The 21,007-nt window shown below is 42.2% G+C and overlaps 1 protein-coding gene across 1 annotated transcript; it reads right to left on the bottom strand.

Annotated features, from left to right (window-relative positions):
* Positions 1 to 77: 77 nt before the first annotated feature.
* Positions 78 to 20,800, bottom strand: ly75 (lymphocyte antigen 75). Its single transcript, XM_079340400.1, has 35 exons — positions 20,466 to 20,800; positions 18,621 to 18,992; positions 17,396 to 17,569; positions 17,080 to 17,241; positions 16,709 to 16,828; positions 15,873 to 16,010; positions 14,586 to 14,783; positions 14,321 to 14,481; positions 14,058 to 14,165; positions 13,520 to 13,608; positions 13,099 to 13,268; positions 12,662 to 12,867; positions 12,069 to 12,211; positions 11,697 to 11,775; positions 11,209 to 11,280; positions 10,709 to 10,832; positions 10,489 to 10,524; positions 10,148 to 10,317; positions 9,229 to 9,296; positions 9,042 to 9,118; positions 7,988 to 8,124; positions 7,410 to 7,518; positions 7,061 to 7,221; positions 6,796 to 6,925; positions 6,268 to 6,488; positions 6,005 to 6,167; positions 4,552 to 4,716; positions 4,318 to 4,440; positions 3,927 to 4,112; positions 3,610 to 3,833; positions 3,307 to 3,514; positions 2,528 to 2,689; positions 2,325 to 2,441; positions 1,967 to 2,152; positions 78 to 1,731 (listed from the first exon to the last, which is right to left on the bottom strand). The coding sequence occupies exons 1-35, from the start codon at positions 20,566 to 20,568 to the stop codon at positions 1,556 to 1,558; spliced, it is 5,238 nt and encodes a 1,745-aa protein (XP_079196526.1). The 5' UTR covers positions 20,569 to 20,800; the 3' UTR covers positions 78 to 1,555.
* Between the last annotated feature and the right edge of the window lie 207 nt (positions 20,801 to 21,007).

Genomic DNA, 21,007 nt, shown 5'->3' with positions numbered 1-21,007 from the left:
TGCGATCGCGATGTCAGCCGAGGTGTTGCAATTGTTTAAGTTTACGGTGACTCTTTAATAATTGGCAGAGACGAGGCTTTGAAGACAGTAAATTTTATTGAAAGGCTTTTGTACCTGATTTGAGATGACAGATCTGCTTAGGAATCGTTTGAAAAAAACAAAACTTAACATCCCACCAACATTTGGTTTACAACTTGATATGAATGGGTTAAGCTGCCACGTGAAGGCAGTTCTACAAACTGAAAGGAAACTTCAGGCTTTAGACAATGAAACGATCCATCCGAGCATCTTTGGTTCATTCTCAGTTATAAATCACACAGCACATATATACAAAGCATTCACAGCAAAGGCCAGTGCAATTTGGACGTCTTTAAACTTCTCTAACCCTCATTGTGCTTTTACATACGACGACATACTAAAGTGCATTCTTGCTCAGTAGTTAAGTGCATAGGAAAGCTTAGATACACAGACGCATAATACAAACAGGTGTCTGATTCATTTGGGGGAGGGGTAAGACAAAGTCCCACACTGTTCTAATTAAGCAGCAGGACAGAGACTTCAGATTTTTATTATTCATCATTTATAAACTGAAGTAACAAGACACGCGTCGGTCATCAAACTACGTCAGTAATTGAATTAAAGGTGACCCATCCACTGGCTCCTATTTCTTCTGAAGTCATGATCCAAAAGGCACATGAATGATTTCCTGCATTTTAAGTCAAAGTTCAACTTTGAATTTAAATTTTTATTTTGACCACAGTGCAATCTTCCATCCAGTGTTTTAAGTCATTTTGTGCAGGTTGGAAGATTTAAGACTTATGGAGCTCAGTGGTTTGGTCAGACTCCTTTCATTTTAAAATAAAATCTGCATCTTTAGTTGCTGCCTTTTTCTCATCTCTGTAGAAGTCATCATAAAATGATTCACAGTGACACACTCCGGCACTGTGTGAGGATTCAAAGAGAAACTGTCCGCTCTGTGAAAAAGAGTAAGGATTGCAAGTCAAAGAATAAAAAAAGTTTGAGTGTACATTTAGGTGAAAAAGTGTTAATACATTGTAACTTTTGAAATAAAAGTTTTTCAAGAAGAATAGTTTGAATTCTTAAACATCCTCTGATAATTTGGAGTCACTTGTAAATCAGTGCATTTCATCCCTGTAATAAGGCCAAAGGGGAGTTCTTTCGTAAGGTTGCATAACTCTAAAATCAACTCAAAAACTTTTTACAATCTAAATGCAAAGGAGAAAAAAAAATACCCTACCCATGGCAATAATCAACATTTAAGAGAAATCGTCAGCCCCCATATTTACATTAGGTAGATCACAGGGCTCTATTTAAATGAAAATTTTAAGAAACTGTTTTGGCCGATATTCACAATTCACTCACAATATTTACAGTTTAACACATCATTGGAGAGAGTTTGCAGGCTCGAGCAGGATAAATAAATAATTTAAAAAAAAGTGGGAAAAGGCTGAATCTGCTCTTTCTGAACAGTACTAAAAATGCACAGGAGGCCGAGGCACATGGATACTCCCTGAGGCCGATTAATGAAGCCAGCTCAGTCAGTTTCTGTTACAATACTGTTGGTGTCCGATTCGTCAAACGTCCTCTTGTAGCGGACGGTAGAAGAGAAGTAAGTTCTTTTCTTCTTATAGATGACAAAGCCGATGGTCAGGAGGAGAGCGAGGAGGACCACGATGAAGAGGCCGAGCGCAACGGGGGAGCCTGCAGATTCTGAGGACCAAAAGTGAAGTCATCAGTCAGACAGTTTGAGGGCAGCTCAGGTCTTTATCTAATCAGACGCTGTGTGGGACTAATACGTTAATTGAATTGAATTGAATTGAATGTATGCCACAGTCAGATCTCTAAAGACAAAGCTGCAGCTGAGCTATAAAAAAAGCCTGAGTGAGGGTGACAAAGTGAGTCCTGTAAAAACAATGTAAATAAAACCTAAAAACACTTCACTCACTTGCTTCCGTTTTGCAGACAACTCTACTGTGGCTAGCCTCACAGTTCACAAGGTTCCAGATTCCTTTTTCGTCTCCGGCGATCATGACGGCACAGCGCGGCTCCGACTTCCTCCCAGAAAGCAGGGACTCAGACTTCCAGTTTGAATAGGACAGAGTGGAGCCGTCCTGCCAGGACACAGGTTTACCTGAGAGGAGAATGGGAAGGCTGAAGCTATGGCTGCTTGTGCACAATGCATCCTGGTACATGTAGGCATTGCTGACAGGATAACTGTGCCTTCTTTGTAATGATACAGAACACTGAGGAATCCAAAGCTTTAATGGACTATAACACTGTTTTTTTTTTTTTAACGGGTGTACCTTGAGGATCAAAGTCCATGGCGAGCCATGCTCGGCTGGTGATGAGAGGATCATCAGACATGTAGTTGGAAACAAAGTCGTTCTCCTCTGTGGATTTTACGTTCAGCAGCTGAGCGTCTGTAAGAAGAACAATGTAAAAAAAAAACATTTAAAAAAAAAAAGTGAACAAAAGATGCTTGAGATGCTCTAACCCTTCAGCTCACCCATGCCCTGACAGATGCTCTTGGCCTGCTGCATGCTGTACACGCTGTAGTTGTAGAAGCTCATGTTGAAGGCATAGCAGTGATCCTTGTGCTGCACCCACATGGACACGCCGTTGCTCTGAGGGCAGCGATTGGCCTCTGGCGCAGCCTGCAGTCTGGCTCCTGATTCATGAAAGAGGAAACACGATAAAAAATTAAACAATGACCCAAAAACACAAACGTTGCACCCCTTTCACTAAATGATTTAAAGTGGCATCAAGCAACATGTGGAAATAACTCGCCTTCTCTGCTGCCTCATATCACTCCGCTAAGCCCCGCCCACCGGATGATGCACAAAACAGTCAACCCTACTGTTGTCGCTGTAAAGTGTCTCTTCTATTCAGCTAATAAGAACAGTCTAACATCAACTGATATGTGCTGCTCAGCAGAGCCAGAAGATGCACATTTGTACAGAGTCGCTGTGATTGGCTAGTTACGAAATCTAACCCCTGATACAGACGAGGTGTTATTTTAACCTTAATACAAAGAGGCCATTTCTCAGAGGCACAGATCAGACCCACATTTAAAAAAAAACCACAACAACATATTATTACCTACAAGTAACGATACAATTTTCTCTATTGACTGAAGTTCTAATAAAATGAGGTTTCCTACTGCAGCTTAAAGTTTCTGCACATGTCACAAAGGTGCTGGTTTCTTCAGAACTTAGTGGTTGCCCTTTTCCGTGCTGCGAAGGAGGAATAATGAGGTTTGACACATCAAACATGTCGGTGTCTTACTCTGTGACGGGGTTGTGATGGTGGTGGTGTAGCAGATGGCTCCATCGACCAGGGTGTTGCAGCTGGTCCTCACCCAGGCTCCTGAAGGTGTCACAAAGACACAGCTGGCCTCTTGTTGGCCTGTGCTGGAGCCCTGCTGTAGTTCAGAGACGCTGGCTTTGTAGTCAAACTTGGTTCCATCGGACCACTCGTAGGCTGAGCCGCTCACCTGTAAGGAGACAGCGACCTGTCATGTTAACTCATCTGGCTGGAGGTCTTATAGGTTCATCTGTAAACAATGCTTTTCTCATTAGTAACACTTACGTCCTGGTTCGACAGCCCAATCCAGAGCGGGAAGCCGTCTGCCTTGGCAATACGCTCCATATGCGCGCTGTGCTGGGCGTCGTGAACACTTGCAAGGTGGCCTCCTCGCTGACCACACTCTTCCAGAGCCTGGTACCAGCTCAACTTCCTCTTTATAACCTCATACGATAAGTCGCCGTAATGTTGGAAATCCCTGGATGACTGGTTGTACTCCTGCTTAGGTTCTTGCGAGGAAAGGAATAAAACGTGTTGTCAGTGAAAACCATCATCGAAGTGGATGGATAGATATGATTGAATGTCAAAAATAATGCACCAACCTTTGTCCAGTTTGCAGGTCACTATTGTTCGTTGTTTGAACTCGGAGAATAATCGGGGGTTTTCAATTAGAATCCAGTTGCTGTCAAAAGTAACACCAGCCAAGAACGATCCTTTCACATCTGGTCTGCCTTTTGCCCAGTTGGAATATTGGACATATGTGCCGTCATACCACTTCATTTGGTTATCTACAGAAGAACACAATCACTGTAAACACTTACAGTATCACTGCTCATATAGTTTAATGAGTTGAGACGGAACATGTACTGCTGCTTGAAAAACAAAAACAAAAGATCTTGTTAAAAGTACCAACAGTATATATAGAGACCTCATCTACATGGGCATCAGAAGGAGAATATATATATATATATATATTTTTTTTTAAATACAAACCGTTCTCAGCTTTGAACATCCCCAACCACACAAACTGGACCAAGTTCTGAAATGGTGCGAGTTGCTGCTGGATAAAATTGTTCTCCTCAGCGTTTCGGATGGTTAGGATTTCTGCATCTGCGTCTGAAACATGAAGGCATCCCCATCAGCTGCAGCTTAACCAACATCAGTCTAAATCCGCTGATTAAATCTCCACACGAGAGCATTTGTCGCCACGTGTCGTGAATCCCTTACGAAGTTTTTGGCAGGTCTGTTGAATCTTTCCCTGGTTAAAACTCTCCCATCTGGAGGAGACCAGCTGGAAAGAGTAGCAGTTGTTCTTGAAGGGGATCCAGTTTGGACCATTAATCTTATGAGGGCACTTCACTGCTACATCCTCTGGAGTGGTGATGGTCTCCTCTGTAACACATGTTCAGATATAAGATGTGTTTTTTTTGTAATTGTCAGCTAACCGTTGGTCATAAAAAAAAAAAAAAGGAAAAGAAAGAAAAGATTTAAAGGAGGAATGCGCAACATTAAACGCATCGATACAGCAGAGATCCAGTATGTCCTCTGTAGACAGTGATGAATCAGAGAGACATTTACAATGAGTGAGAAGTGTGAGACCTGCCAGTTGTTCGGTTGCAGCGCTCACTTCATAATGACTGCATGTTTACATGGACGGGACGGCCTTGTGTATAAAGCTGTTTTAATCGAGACCAGATAAAATACAATAACAAACTCACTGTGTAATTGGATGTCATGGAAGTGTGTTTAGATCACGGTCAATATGTGCCAATTTATGTTCAATAAGAAGCTATGAGTTAACCAACATTAGCCCGCTAACACAAACAGTGCAGGACACTGGCAATTGCAGCTGGAACAGAGAAAGTATATTTTCAGCCGGGAGAGAGGGACTGGAGATGTGCTGCCGGAGGAGAGCGCAGGATTCAGAATGGGAGTGGTGTTGCCTAACTGCAGTTTGTTTTGGTTTCATTCTGGTGCTGAAGGGCGACATCTACTGGATCAACAAGTCACACATTCTTCCTTCCTTTAAGGGGGGTAGAAAATTGTAAAGTTTTCAAACAACAACGTACGGAACAGGGCATGCTAAGTATGTTTGTTTTTTTATATGAATGTGTTTTTGACTTACGATGATGACGATTTTGCTTTGTTTTTATTCACCTCATATCTGTTTCTTTTCCTCCGTATTGAAATAGTAAATTAAGTGTAATAGAGGTTGAGACAATAAAGTGGGGAATGGTGGGACAAAAAGAAAATCAAAACGCTTTATAGCTTACAAACAAAATTTCAATCAACAAAAACATTTACAAATCAATAACTTCTTTTATGGCCTCATAATAGAAATCCAGTTTCACATTAACTAGATTGAGTTATAATTCAGCAGTTGTTCTGTTTATCACACAAACCTTATCTGTGTTTTTTTAAGGCCCATAAAAGGACTGCACTTCCTGTTAATGAGAACAATCAAGTGTAGCACTTTAACCACGTACAATAAACAACCCGAGCTAACGCTGTAACAGGCTTTCATGTGACTTGAACATGTTCATGTTCCCCCAAATGTGAACATATTTTCTGTGGGAGTGAAATTGTCCAACTTCACCTCTTATAAAAAGTGTTTTACAAAATAAATGTTGTCGTAGGTGGCCGTAGTCAATCCGAGCAGGTAAAACATATCCACACTCACCGTGTGGTTTGTGGCAGATAGCGCCCCCTAGCTGCTCCTCGCACTCTGTGGCTTTCCAGAAGCCGTCAATGTCTAAGTAGACGCAGGAGCCGCTGGTGACATCAGAGGACCAGCGACTGAACAGAGTGTGACTGTGGTCGGTCCAGCGGTAGTGGATCCCATCCTGACCACAAAAAAACCCCCCAATTTAAAACATTTTTCGAATTATTTTTATTTTTAGTTATTTTTGGTAATTCAGGACAGCCCTTCTTGAACACACTTACGTCGTCACTAAAGAAACCGATCCACATGGGTGTGTTGGCACGGCTCACGTGCACGGTCAGGGTGGATTGCAGGAAGGTGTCGGCCACACTCGCCAAGTCCATTTGGTTACTTCTGCACTGCTCCAAGGCCTCAAACCAGGTGAGGTTTTTGGCGAGTAGCAGGATGGTGTGGTTATTGACATTAAAGGGTTCTTTGGGTACGCTGGGCACCTCGGGTTTATCTGAAATATAGTTTTTTTAAAGAACATGAAGTCAGAAGTATTTATCTGAGAACACAATGTCTTTTATTCAAAATAAGAGGGAAAGAAATGGTGAACTGTTGGTTGGATTTGAGTTGTCTGCTCCTCAATCCCTTTAAGGCACCGGCCTTAAATCTTTAAGCTTCAAACTATGTACATCATTCTTACCCTGTACGACGTGTTTTCAAGGATCCACACATAAAGCTTCAAAGAACTTAAACTTTAACTGGACAAAACACAGGATGCAACCTTCCCATGCCAAATCAAAGGCTTTGAAATACTGACTTACCTGCATAGTGCTGACAAACACCCAAATTCTGATACTGTGCGCAGGAAGTATAGTCCCAGGTACCCAGCATGTCAGAGTGAGGGTTACTGATCATAAACACACACAGATCCATACTGGCTGGATCCCATGTCTAAAACAAGGACAAATCAAAATGTACGATTTTCAGGCTTTGTCAACACTTCAGTAAAGAATTGACTATCTACTGTATAAATACAATACTGTAATGCACTTTAAATGATGGTCGTTTGAGGCTCCGCCCACTTACATTGACTTTAATTGCTCTGTGCATGCCCAGGAGCAAAGGGTTAAAATTCAGGTAGTTAACCGGAGAGTTGTCCATCCATTCAGGGTCGTCACGTTTGATTTTCAGGCCAATCCATATCCTGTCCATGTTCCTCATTCCCGGCAGAAGAGTGGTGATGAAGTCTAAAATAAACCACAGACAGACAGACAGATAATAGGACAACAATTATTTGTGTTCAAAATAGAGTCTTACTCTGGGAAATGTATTAGTGATGATTTCAGGAGTAAAAAAACAACTCTAAATATTTGAAAGTTAAGTATACTTGTGTTGTTCATTAAACATAGAAGAAAATATAAACATGTGGTCTCACCTTGCTCCACCTGATCTGAAATAGTGACAAGTGTTCCCCTCACAGAGTGACATTCGTCGTTGCCATACTTGAATGAAACAGGCTTCTGGCTCCTCATCAGAGTGTAGCACTAACACAAAAAAACAGGTTCATGTAAATGAATGTTGTCAAGTCATGTTCATTTGTAGCTCTATTAATGCTAGTTTTATTATTTCAAGAGTTATGGGTCAAATCATATTTAGTTATTTGCAGTCATGTTTCATGGCAGAGTGCCATGTTTCATTACGATGACATCACGTTTCATCTGCATTTAAAATAGTTGTAGATTTCATCATTGAAGAATGTGAGGAAGTGTTTCAATAGCAATGAAATAGTCTTCAAGCTATGAAATAAATACAGGTAGAACTGACTTATTAAGGAGTGTTTAATAGTGGACTCTGTCCACCACTTCTTTGCCTTTCTTTTTTACACCATGCCTTGTCTCCTGAGACTATTTAATCGACAGGGAAACTAGTTGACATCCCTAGTACTAGCATTGGGTTGCACACATTAAAGTGGCTGTCTGTCTTGCAGTGTCTGAATGTAAACAGGGATCAGACCTTGTTTCTGAATGACAGAGAGCCGTTTCCACAGGGCAGTCCTCCAGGCTGCGGCTCCAGAGGGTTTATCTCCACTGACGTGGTGTTGTGTCTCTCACAAACAAAAGACAATTGCTGGCGACAACTGCGCTCATGCTCTGCGAGTAAACATGGAATAGAAATGTGTGGATTAGTAAAAGAGACTGTAGAGCCAGCCTTTTAAATCACATGATGATCAGACATGTTATAAAGTTTGTCTTTCTTTTGTTTCTGGCTTACGCTGCTCTGAACGATTTCCCAGAACATTTCAATTTTTTCTATTTTCTGTTGTGAAAAAGCCCTTTTTAAACCTCATCACTATTTTAATGATCACTTTGTTCAAACTGTGCGGCAGTAGCTCAGTCTGTAGGGACTTGGTTGGGAACCAGAGGATTGCCAGTTCAAGACCAAAATTGAAAATTGGTCCTTTACCGGGAGAGGTGGCAGATCACTTCCTGAGCACTGTCAAGGTGCCCTTGAGCAAGGCACCAACCCCACCATCCAAGGAGGACTCGCTGTGGGCAGCCCCCTCACTCTGCCATCTGTCCATTAGTGAATGTATAGGATCCTGTTTGTTTCAGCCTATGTGTGTGATAGATCGTCTTCTTTCCAAATTCTCACTTTAAAGGCTGAGTGTCAAATCCGGGATATATCTTTGAGTAAACTGTCCTTGGATCTGACAAAACCCTGTCCTGTCCAGTGAGAGGAGCAAAAACTAAAATTAATCTGTTTAGGGAACAACCAAAAAGCGATCACATTTTGGCAGAACTCTTTGTTTTCACACAGCTCGCTCTCTCACATGCTGATTGAGAAAATATGTTTTTGGGACTTTGTTGTCTTTGTGTTTTCACAGATTCAATTCAGCTGCGTGACACTGATACAGATCAAACTCGACCAAATGTAAATGGCCTTTTCATCGACAGGGCTGATCCCTTTCTTGAATCGTTTTAACGTGACCCAGTAAGAAATGATGGGAAAAGTGAAGAAATCCATGAATCCTCCTCGGCTGCATAGAAACACTTTCATCATTACTCACCTGGGAAATAGTTTTCAGGGCTTGTGGAGGTGCATCGACCCAGGAAAATGGAGTGATAAAAGTACATCTGGGTGTAGCTAGAAGAGAAAATGTATTTCAGTCCACATCTACGTCAGATTATAACCAATACATAATGATATTAGTGTTAGCAGCATAAACAGATGTGTTTGTGAGTGTTCTGGCTTACGTCATGGGGAATATCTTCCCAGGCTCTCTCAGGTCCACCCACCAGCTATGCTTGGAAGAACTTGAATTCTGTTCACATAAAGAGAAACGATAACTTTACTGCTGCTTGTCTTACAAAGAGTTTATAAAGTGCTTCGCAAAAAAGTGAACTTGTGAGGCAGTAATCTGAAGGAGAACGTCACGCAGGCAGCACTCAAGAAAACCACTCTTGTGAAAAGAATCACGACTGTAATGATACCCGTCAGCAGGAAAATACTTCTTTCAATACAAGGTTTGACTTCATAAGCTCTTCACACTAAAGGCATGTCAGGGAGTTCTTAAAGTGAAGTGTCTACAAGTGTTTAGTCTACTCATGTTTGGATTGTTTCCTTCATGGTTAGTCTGGCGGAAGAATTTGTTCTGCTTTGTTTTTATTGTTTCCAGTCGGGTTCTCATGAAAAACGCTCCATGACTTATGCTCCATTAGCAGAAGAAAGAGAATTCCTGAGGTTATTAGATTTTTGTAATTCAACTACAGATGCTCAGAGAGAACATGGTGAGTTTATTTAAAAACCTTACACGTGGCTTAAGTATCAAATCAAGTCTGCAAGCTTTCAAAGTAAAATGTAGACATGTTTCAGCCCAGTGAAAATGATTCATAATGAATAATAAAAATCATATTTAGCATTATTATTATGCTTTAGAGCTACTGTTAGTCCAAATACACCTCCAACTAAATTAAAGAGCCCATTGTTTTAAATAAAAGGCTTCTGATAAATCATCTTTTATAGGTCTTCCTGTAACCTGAATTTCTGTTGTCCTAATACACAGAGCTGAACAGGTGTGGCAAATACAACCAAGAGTAGCGGGGGTGTATCTGGTTTGACAACATTCACAAGAGACTCAGACTGCATGGACGTTTACAGTCTCCTCTCTCTTACCTCGGTGATGTAGTCATGGATCCGTGTGGCAGCCGTCGAGGTGATTGGTGCAGCCAGTTTGCTTCCGTTTGCACTGCAAAAGAGCTTAGCCTCTTCAAAGGTCAGCTTTGGCTCTTTTACAAACCAAAACTCTGCCCCGTCTACAAAGATGGACGACTCATGGTGCCCGTCTGAAACACACAACAAGCAGCTCTTTAATCATGATGAGTTGTACAGCAGACACAAAAACGACTAGGATGAATGTTTTTCTCCAAGTGCATCACTGATAGAGCCAACGTCCCCTTTCTTTTTCTTTCTTTTTTTTTTTTTTTTACAAATATATTGACATAAAAGGTCATTACCAGGATTATACCACTCTGGTTCCTTTGGTTTACTTCCTGTGGAAACAATAACAAAGAAAGTCAGAATACAATCCTGAGTTCCAACAGAGTCATTTATAGTTGCGTACAGTTTTAAATAACATGGAGGAATCCCTAGGTTCACTTCATTGGACTGTGCTAACACACAAACATCCTTCACTCTGGCACACACACACACACACAGCAATGCTGGTGGTCTTACCGCGGGGGATCTGGCAGACCCACTCCAGCTTGGCGTCACAGTGAAATGGCGTACTGTAGAACGGCGTGGGAGGCAAGTCGTGGAGCAGAAACACAAACAGGTGCTTGAGTGTGCTCTTCGCTGTCTGAAGAGGACACAGTTTGTTTATCATCAAAGAAGGACACGAGAAAAGCACAGTCACAACTCTGACGCCACCGTGGAGCTCAGCGGTAGTTAAGGACTGTTGATCGGAAAACACAATCACTGAGTGAGACAGCATCAGAGTGTGTGTGTGTGTGTGTGTGTGTGTGTGTGTGTGTGTGGAGAGCTTGAAGGATGTGAAAACAGTAACACAAAGGGGGTCCCACCAACAGCTGAGCAAATGACCTTTAATCACAGATCCGCCATGATGAAAAAAAAAAAAAAAAAAAAAACGTGAAGAGACTGGGGCAAAGTAAGAAAATACTCTATTAAAGTGATATAATGTAGTTCACCATTTAGTATTTATCTAGCCAGCCCACCTTGAATGCGGCGCAGTCGCGACTGTACGCATCGTCCTCGTGGAAATCTTGGTGCAAAACATCCATCGACACCTAAAATGAACAGATTCAGAATGAGAGAGAAATAAATCTGATTAAACCACATATGGAGTGTTGGAGAGAACAAGACGTACTTTAGGGCTACAAACGAGGAACTACAGTAAGCTGAGAACATTAATAGATGATGAGTTTTCATGAATTTTAAGACTTGACTTTTTTACTGAAAATCCCTCAAAAATAGATCAGAGAAATGTTCTGAGAATACGTGAGGATGAAAGGTTTATTTTGGGGCTTTGGGCCTTCTATTGGATAGGACAGTGGATAAAGGAAACCAGGAAGATAAGAGAGGGTGGGCAAAGGAGCCACCGGCCAGACTCGAACACGGGTCACCTGCTTTCAGTAGGTTGCGACCTAACCACTAGGCCATCCATGCCGCAGGGATTTGGATTAAAGATCAGGGTTATACTTACAGGCTGGCCATCGCTCCACTGCCAGGAGCGATCAGCCGGGTTTCTTCTATTCAGGCCAACCCAGAAGTAGCGATTATCACTGCACAAAGAGTGAAACACAAGTTTTATATTTTTAAAGGGTGCTGGCCTTATATCCTGAGAGACAGCAGTTTAACATTGCTTTGTTAAACCACTCATTGTGGGGACGGATTGTGTTTACTTCAACGTTCACTTTCAGAGCTGAATGTTGATGTAAGTGACTGATTATGTGATTATGTATTCAGTGTGTTGTAGCAAAGGTGAGAATGTTACTAATTAACAATGACACATTAAGAAAGGCTACGATTGTAAATAACAGAGGAGTACATGAGAGCATGCGTGTGAAAACACTACCTGATAGTTTCTCTCATGATGCTGTGCAGAGTCCTCATCTCAACGTTACTGGTGAAACTGGGCAGGTGTGCTCCCAGAGCCTGGCAGAACCTCTCCGCCTCCTCCCAGGAGCGTTTCCTGCTCAGCCTCTCCTCGTGAAACACCTGAGAAGGTAAAACAACGAGCAGCTGCTGAACCTGTTCTTTTACAGTAACAGACTGGAGCAGACATCCTGTACTTTTTTTTTTTTTTTTACACTTTTCATTTTATTAGCTGACAGGTGATTGATAGTCGAAGAGTATCAGTCACCCTTTGTAGCTATGTGTGGGGCTACAGTAGTCTGATAAACCCCGCATTCTCACTCTACATGCACAGATTGTTTGACTTCTCCCTGAAGTCTTCACTTGAGTCATGTGATCATTTTTCACACAGCGCCCTTCCTCTGCTGCAATCAAAAGCCTCCAAACACGCTTCAGAGACATGAAGTCGTACTCTCTGGAAACAGACTTTGCTGCAAACAATTGATTTTAGTTAATTTCTACTAGAGCCGTCCTGTACCAGGTGTTCAGAGTCACACTTATAAATCACACACACATACACACACACACACACACCTTGTAGCAGTTCTTAAAGTTTGGTTTGGACATCCATCCATCAGGACAGCTCATGTTGAGGTTGGGCTCTACTTCTGGAGGTGGAGATGGAGGTGGACTGAGGTCGATTCGACAAAGGGTGCCAGCCTTGAAGAAGGTACAGTTTTTCACCTCCCACTTGCCCAGAGATTTAGCAGTGGAGACCACAGCACACCCACCACTCTGACCTGACGAACAAATTTTGATAAGAAATAACATTCATTGTGAGAAAGTGCATCCATATATTGTGTTTTTACAGTTTACCTTTGTTTTAAAGCAAGCTTATTTACTTGGGTAACATCGGCCTGTTGTCCAGGTTTGCAGACATTACGTATTTCAAACTAAACTTTTAGAGCAACTTTTCCCCTTTAATTACACACAGCTCTGTTTGGAGCGAAAGAGGTGGTGTCTGTACTAACTTGGTTCATACGAGCCCCAGTTGGTGTATGGAACCACCGACGTGGATCCATCCAGGCTCTGCCACCGGTACTCCCCTGTGTTCTTAATGTCCTGCAGCCCGATCCAAAAGGACTGACTGTCTTTGCTGATCTGCTGAGCCAGCAGACGGTTGATAAAGGCCTGCTCAAACCTGCAGAGAACAGTCACATGAGCAAACACAGAAAAGTGAGCCGATGTGATAAATGAATGACACAGGCAGAAAGAGTTCATATCAAATCAATCACACTGATTTATAAAGCAACAGCTGACCAAAAGTGCTGAACATGAAACCAGAGAGCATCACATTGTAAAACACAAAACAAATGTTAACACACACACACACACACACACACACACACACACACACACATGCAACAGCTGATCAGAAGCACAAAGCCCCACCTGTTTCTTATAGTGATGTTGCAGCGATCTCTGAAGGACACTTGTTTGGTGTTCAGTTGATAACACGAGTTGCCGTGCCTCCTCCAACCCTGACGGGATGACAGCAGCAAGATGCTGTTAATAATTTACATTCAACTTACAGTGCATCACTTTCATGCAGTCACTGTTTCTGATCCCATCAATATTCTTTTTTTTTTTTTTTACTGAACCTGTCAATGATGTCACGCTTATTATTGCATAATGTTACTTTTTTTAACCAGGTAATTAACTCATTGAGATCAAGATCTCTTTCACAAAGGTGACCTGGCCAAGAGGGCAGCATCTTGATTATCTAATGCACTTGTATGGCTGATTACATTTCTCACATAATTATACAATGTCATGATTATTGCTAACGTGCATTTAGGTCAAGATTTTTAGGCATGGGAGGCCTTGCATACAAGGAGGGAGTGAAGAAACGTTCCATCTGTCTTTGGAGACACTTTTATTGTTTCAATGTGCAGGAAGGTTTACAACACTCGGGTTAGACAATACTCACATCCTCAAAGCGACATCCGGGCTGTGTGGCAGTTTCGTTAACCTCTCCTTTCTTCTGACACATAAAAGGCTTCTTCACTGTGCAGTCCTTAACCTGCCAAGCGTGGAACTGTGGAGAGGAGGCGCAGTTTGATTGTGCAGCCCTCGCATACGCAAAATTTACAGAAGTTCAAAAGGGGAGAGAAACGGAGCATATGCAGGAAACACGCTCCCCACAAACAAGACCCACAATAGAAGAGGTTGTACACACACACACACACAAACCTCTCCAGAGTAGACAACACAGCTGTTGTCCTCAGTAGGCTGAACTGGCTGGTTTCGGTCCCAGTAGGTGAAGGTGACGGTTTCCTTATCAATCCATGTGAAGACTGTGAAGTTTACACCGAACCCAATCAGACCGATCCACACGTCCAAAAACTGGCCATCTGATAAACCAAAACACACACACACACACAGGAGCATCGTGTCTGAAGCTTTTTAAAAATCAAACTGTGTGGGCAGGGGTCCGTTTTTTTTTAATTTGCTTTACCTGCATGGAAATGAGTGCTGATCATCTCTTTGCTGTCGATGGAGTGAAAGCTGGCCAGGGAGCCTCCTCCCTCCTCCAGGTCACAGTGCAGCTGGGCGTCTGTGAAGTTTCGAGGTGTTTCTTTCACTAACTTGTAACACCAGCCATTCCATGGGAGCCAGCCTTCTTGACACACTGTTTCTTTATACAGCAGAGACTCTGCGGAGAGGGAGCACAGGACGGCACAGCTCGAAATCACAACTTGTCCCAACACAGTTTAACGACTGGAAACAAAGAAACATGAGGGATGCATTCCACTGATGAGTTAGCCGTCATCTGGACACATGGAGGAAGATAGAATGGATAGAATTAAACTTGCTGTAAGAAACCAGAAATACAAGAAAAAAACTAGAGCATTAACTTTCTCTCTCTTTTTCTCTGTTTTATCAATCCACCATTTCTGTCTTGCCTGCATTATCATGAAGGCAACTTAAATTATTCCCATTTAATTGAGTAAACATATCCTGTTGTGCAAGCAGCAGGTTCATAATAAGGGCTTGGACTGTCTCTGAAGTATTGGATGGAGCGTCTTACATTTTGTGAAGTTATTTATGTCCAAGACTTCAAAATACAAAGTCAATGTCCTCCGGTTAGCTTAAATCAGTGTTGTCCAAACTTGTTTCCTTTGGGGACAAAACTGTTGTGGTAGAATCGCTCGTGGGCTACAGGTTTTGTTTTTTTAAATATTTGAAAAAATATCTTGAGGGGAAAAAAACCTCTTGGAAAAACAACTTAATTTTTTGGGGAAAAAAAGAAAAGTTAGGCTTTGTAAATCAGAATCAAAAGGTTTGCAAAAGAAACACTTTAATAAAATCATTTTTCCATTCTTCATCTGTTTTTTTTTTCCCTCTCAGAATCAAGCCTGTAACGTGTTTTTTATTTTTTGTATTTACCTCAGGTTATTAAATGGTTAAACAACAGTCTGCTTGTTTGCAAAAATTATGCAGCTGTCCATTTTCATAGTTAACAAAAAATGTGGAAAATATCTGAGGCCTCGGGCCAAAATCTTTTGATTTTCCAATTGAAGTTGAGGGCCGCAAAAAAATCCCCTCAAGGGCAGCAAATGGCCCCCGGGCCGCACTTTGAAAATCCCTGGCTGAAACTGTGACATTAAACATGCTCTGCTTCAACGTGTTAGCACTGTGTGCAGCCTCCAAGAGCTGCTAGCATGGCTCTGGATGCTTGGTTGGTTTTATTTAGGTCAGAGGAAAAACAAAGAGCGAGGGTGAAGGGAAGCAGCTCACCAACCTGTTGTTTCCGTGTCAGAGGTGTTAACTTCTTTCTTGCAGACGTACGGCAGCCGCTTGCTGCACGACTCAGATTCATAATTCTGATTGGAGTTCAGGACTCCGCAGTCTGACTCCATCACAGATGAGTCTGGCATTCCTGTCAAACACACAGGAAAAAAAAAACTAAAATAACACACTGACTATGACAGCAGACAGAAGGGAATCTTTTTTTTTTTTCTTCTTTTTTTTTTGAAGTTTGACGCTGCAGTGACAGTTTAACGCAGTGCTGCTCGTAGAGACATGTTGTAAATGGCAGTGACCTCAAGGGGCTCATGTCAGGAAAAGACAAGATGGCTGCTGAAATTCAAATACAGTGGAAGAAAAACAGAGAACCAACATAACACAATAGCTACGAGGTTTTCATAAAGCCCTCCATTCAGAGCTATTAATGAGTTATTCAGCAACGCCAACAATCCCCATGCCACACTGTGTCCAAAAACAAGGCACAATCAGCTTCTCTTAACACAAGCCTCATTGTTTCTCCCACTGTCACCACATTTCAGTTTAGTCGTTTATTTAAAGGGTAGCACCGACAGCAGCTCACAGCATGAGGCAGGTGTTTTAGAGAACTACAAGTTTCCTGCAAATTCAGACGCCGAATCTTAATAGATGTTTGGTGGTCGTCTTTATTTGACAGTAAACAGAGGGATAATGCAGCCGTCAATCAAAGCATTGGGTGCCTAAATCTCTGGCCTTTTTTTTCTTCTTCTCATTTTCAACAAGTCAAATAACTGAAAGCTGCTCAGAGGAAAGACAAAGGGGTGGGAAAGGGAGGATCACAGTCGCCGTCGTCACCTGTTTCCCAGCGCATGAAGGACAGAGGAGCGCCGTCTGACCACTGCCAGCCCTGAGACACGTCTAACTGGTGAAGGCCGATCCACATCCTCTCGGGCATTCTGTCGAGGCCGGCCAAAACTGCACAACGCAACAGGACCAGCATACAGGGTGACACAGTTATCAAAAGGGAATCAGAAGCCCATGAGTTCATGGGTTACAAGTTGACTTTGGAGACACAAGAGAAATAACAGATAAGAATATCAGCTGCAGGGTGCAGATGACCTGCTGTTAGGTCATGCCCCATACACAGGGACTCGACACAGTGCAATCTCTCTCTCTCTCTCTCTCTCTCTCTCTCTCTCTCTCTAGTGAAAATCGATCATTCTTACAGGTTTTGGAGTGGAGATCCCCGGGCTCAGACACACTCAGCAGGTCGGCGCCCTGACTCCGACATGAATCCAAAGCTTCCTGCCAGGTCACGGCGGCCGCAGAAACAAACTCATAGCAGGAGTCCCCTTCCGGTCCAGAAAACAGAGCCTGACAACCCTCCTCTACGGAGTCAGAGAGACAGTGTATGAGGAGCTTTCATCTATTACCATTTATCCAACAGAAACATACGAAGAAACATCGAAACAGGTTAAGAAATTCAGATGAGGAGCATTTTGAGTGTTTTCATGACGCTTTATAAGCTATAATAAGACATGCCTGGAGTTAGACAGATTCCCTTCTTTCCGTCGTGGTCATAGTCCGATGAGGTGGCACACCAGGACAGTGCGGGGAAATCTTCGTCCGGGAGGCATTCGTGATACCAACTGGAGTTAAACTTGAAGGGGAACTCACAGGGAGCCCCAAAGGAGTTTCCATCAGAGGTGTGGACGACTGCCGGAGAGGAGAGGGAAGTCAAGAGGAAGTGGTGTACTGTTACTCAGAAGCATGTGAACTAGAAACAACAATCCAATCCAATCCACTTTATTTATATAGCACATTTAAACAACAAAGAAATGTCTCCAAAGTGCTGTACATATAATAATAAAAACAATTAAACAAAACTTTCCAAGGCGCTTCCATAAATAAAACAATAAAATCAATGAACAAAAACTAACTATGGAGGGGGATATATTGCCTTGTTGGTCAGAAGACACATTTTAGTGAAGGATATTTTATTTGACTAATATAATCTACTTGCTTTAAACGTTGGTTTCTTCAGACACGGTTTAAATTCAGACAGGTGCAAATATTTGATTTCAGAGCTGCTTAAACGTGATGAGTCATCACGTCTGCCTCGATCACCTCCATTCACACCCAATGCAACTGTATGTCCTCCCAGCTCCCTCTCTGGACTGACACTTAAAGGTGTTCTGGTGCAGATAACTGGGTCAGCTCACACACCGAGTGAGCAACAACTCTGAAACAAAAGTGAAAGCGAGCTGTTCTGTTGCACTTCGAGTACACGCGGCTGCCTGTGCCCTGCCATAAAACTGCCGCTAAAAATTCCCCTAAAATTCTACGGACTAGAAAATATGACTTTACATTTACGACACAGAGGTTTCAGAAAATGCTCTGACCTCAAAGAGGAATTGAAAACAGTCTGGATTCCTGACTTTTATCTAAGAGTTAAAGCTCGGTGGAAAAATGTCCAAGAACCTGTCTGGTGTTGTAACACAGAAGCCAGAGAAGGTGACACCTTTAATTACAAGGGTGTAGTGCACCACGAGGTAGGACTAAAATCACATTCAGGAAGTGGATTCTCTGACAGAATCTAAGACGTTATACTCAACACAAACTGAATTTAACGCCACTTTGATTTCCTGACTGCATTAGTGAGGCCACAGAGCTCCATAATGGACGGCTTGAAGCACTTCTCCCAGTGCTCAGACCATCAGTGTGTGAAACAGACAGTCAGAAAAGACTGGACGTGAACCACACTCACCACGATATGGTCTCTGGCAGATGCTGTCTTGAGATCCTCCTCTAACCCATGTATCATTAGTGTCCCGTTTGGCAACAACTTTGCCATCACTGGCTGCAAGAACCATCTGATAAACAGTGTAGACGGTCCCATCCAGGCAGCGCCACTGCAGCGGGGTGCTAAAGGCACAGTCCACCAGGAACAACGTCTTGGAGGGGACGTCCAACGCCAAGCAGAGGGACGAGGCCAGGTGAAAGAGCCGGTGACCAGATCCCCACTTCCACAGCTGGGTCCTGCTGTTGGGGTCACAGGCAGTGAGACTCAGGTCTGTGGAAGCCTCCGTACCCAGGCACGTCTCTGTGCTGGCGTGCTGGATGGTGAAAGCATCCTCATCTGTGGTGACAGGAGAGGAGACATTTTAACATTTAAAAGAAAAAACAACCTCCCACCAACATCTGCCGAAAGCTTTTCATCACCATGGAGACACAGATGCTTTCGCTCCATCAGTTTGTCATCTCAAACGACTTCTGAAATATTTGTGTTTTTGTAGGCTTCATGGGAAAAACCACAGAAATTATTCAAATGACTAAACTTTGTCAGTGTAGCATCCACAGGGTCGTACAAACAATTCATCCTGATTTCTTTTGTATTTAGAGGGGAATGTGTGTGTTTTTAAATAGTATAAAAACTAGCACTAACAGAGCACATTAGTGAACAATGGCAGGCCATTTGCAAATTCCTGAGCTTGTTTTTAATTCTTTCTTACTGGCAAGAGATCCCTAAAGGGATAAAGATAATACTTGGTCCCATATGAGGAAAATGTCAGATATTCTCCCCATGACGGATATCTCTTTGAACGAAAATCACAACAAAGAGAAGGCAGTGGATTAATTCTCCATAAAACAGCAGTTCTTCATCTGTAAACTGAAAGAACTGTTTGTGGAATAAAAACCAAAAATGCCAACATTTAAACTTGACAACTGATTGATCTGTTTTATTCTTTTACTATCAGCCTTAGCAATGTATGCCCTGTCAAAACTAATATGTTCCCATTAACAAAGAGGGAAATAATCCAGAAAACATTTACAGTTTTTTGATGAATGGCAGTTATACAATATAGTTGTTTCAAAAATACTCAAACAAATTGCTGAAAATACGTTTATAATTAAATTGCTGACAGTAATCCTGCTTCTCTGAAAGTCTTGAATAAGAAAAAACAAGCACAGTACATCACTCACTCACTCATTCAATTTAATTTTCTAATAAAAAAAGTGTTTTATATAAGATGCACACGTGAGTACAAAAGAGTGAGTTAGGGCATTGATGCAGTAGATCTTCTTAGTTGATTGAATTCATGGTTGATTGCAGCAGAGCCATGAAGTAAACAAACTGCTGGATCACAGACTTTCTAAAATAGAAAACAATATCATATTACTACACTGGGTACTGTTGCAGCAGGCTTACTGTATGCTTCTAATGAGTATTTAGACAGAAGCCAGCCTGCATGAAAATGTCATGATGTCCTCCTGAAACACATCAGGACGTGCACGGAGGAGCTGCAAGGAGGGAGGGATGAGTTTGCAATTTGTTTGACCTGTCAGAATACGCAGTGGTTCACACTTACTGGGGGATGGGAACAATGAAAAACAACTAACAATCTTTAAGTTAAAGCTTCGTTCACATCTGTTTCGACTTGTTGAACATATTGCATATTTGCAGCTTCAGTCCTCGGTTTTCATGTTTATATCGAAAGTGAATCGAAAGTGACGCACGCAGACGGCTCAGTCATAGTTCACATATATGATAAGTGACGCAGAAATCAATGCATTAATAGGCTGGAACTTGAATTTAAAAAAAACAACTTACCAAAACCTTTAAAGTGAGCCGGCGAACAAGTCCCCAACAAAACAAGTGACTTGAAAACAGTCAACAAACAAAGGCAAAGTGTCGCGTCGGGTAACTTCAGCATGGTCACGGCAGAGACTTTTTGTTGGCTTCATAAAGAATCTGCTCTCCCGAAGTACTGAGCCTCTGAATATAGGCCAATCGATATCTGAAGCCCAAAGCGAAAGTGATCAGATAAGTACACTAGCCCAGTTAACCCGACTGTCAGTCGTACGATCCACGGTCCCGCTCCAACCGATCCGTCAAGTCAGCACGAACCGGGAAAGAGAAGTACACTTCCGGTTTAACCCGCCAAAATAAAGTTCGTCAATCTTATTCAAACCAGACGGAATTTTAAAAAGACATTTCATCGCCAAGTATTTAATAACATGTAAACAGATAGTCAGATATTCATTCGTTGGGACATTTTAGGACCTACATGAGAACTATATACTAAATTTACATAACTTTATGCGCGACATTAACGCTCACTGAACTTTAAATTTATTTTCTCTCTGGCATCC

Source organism: Symphodus melops (genome assembly GCF_947650265.1).
Source record: "Symphodus melops genome assembly, chromosome: 3".
NCBI classification, from domain to species: domain Eukaryota; kingdom Metazoa; phylum Chordata; class Actinopteri; order Labriformes; family Labridae; genus Symphodus; species Symphodus melops.
Note: the sequence above shows the minus strand (reverse complement) of the source record. Positions and strands in the feature narration are given on the sequence as shown.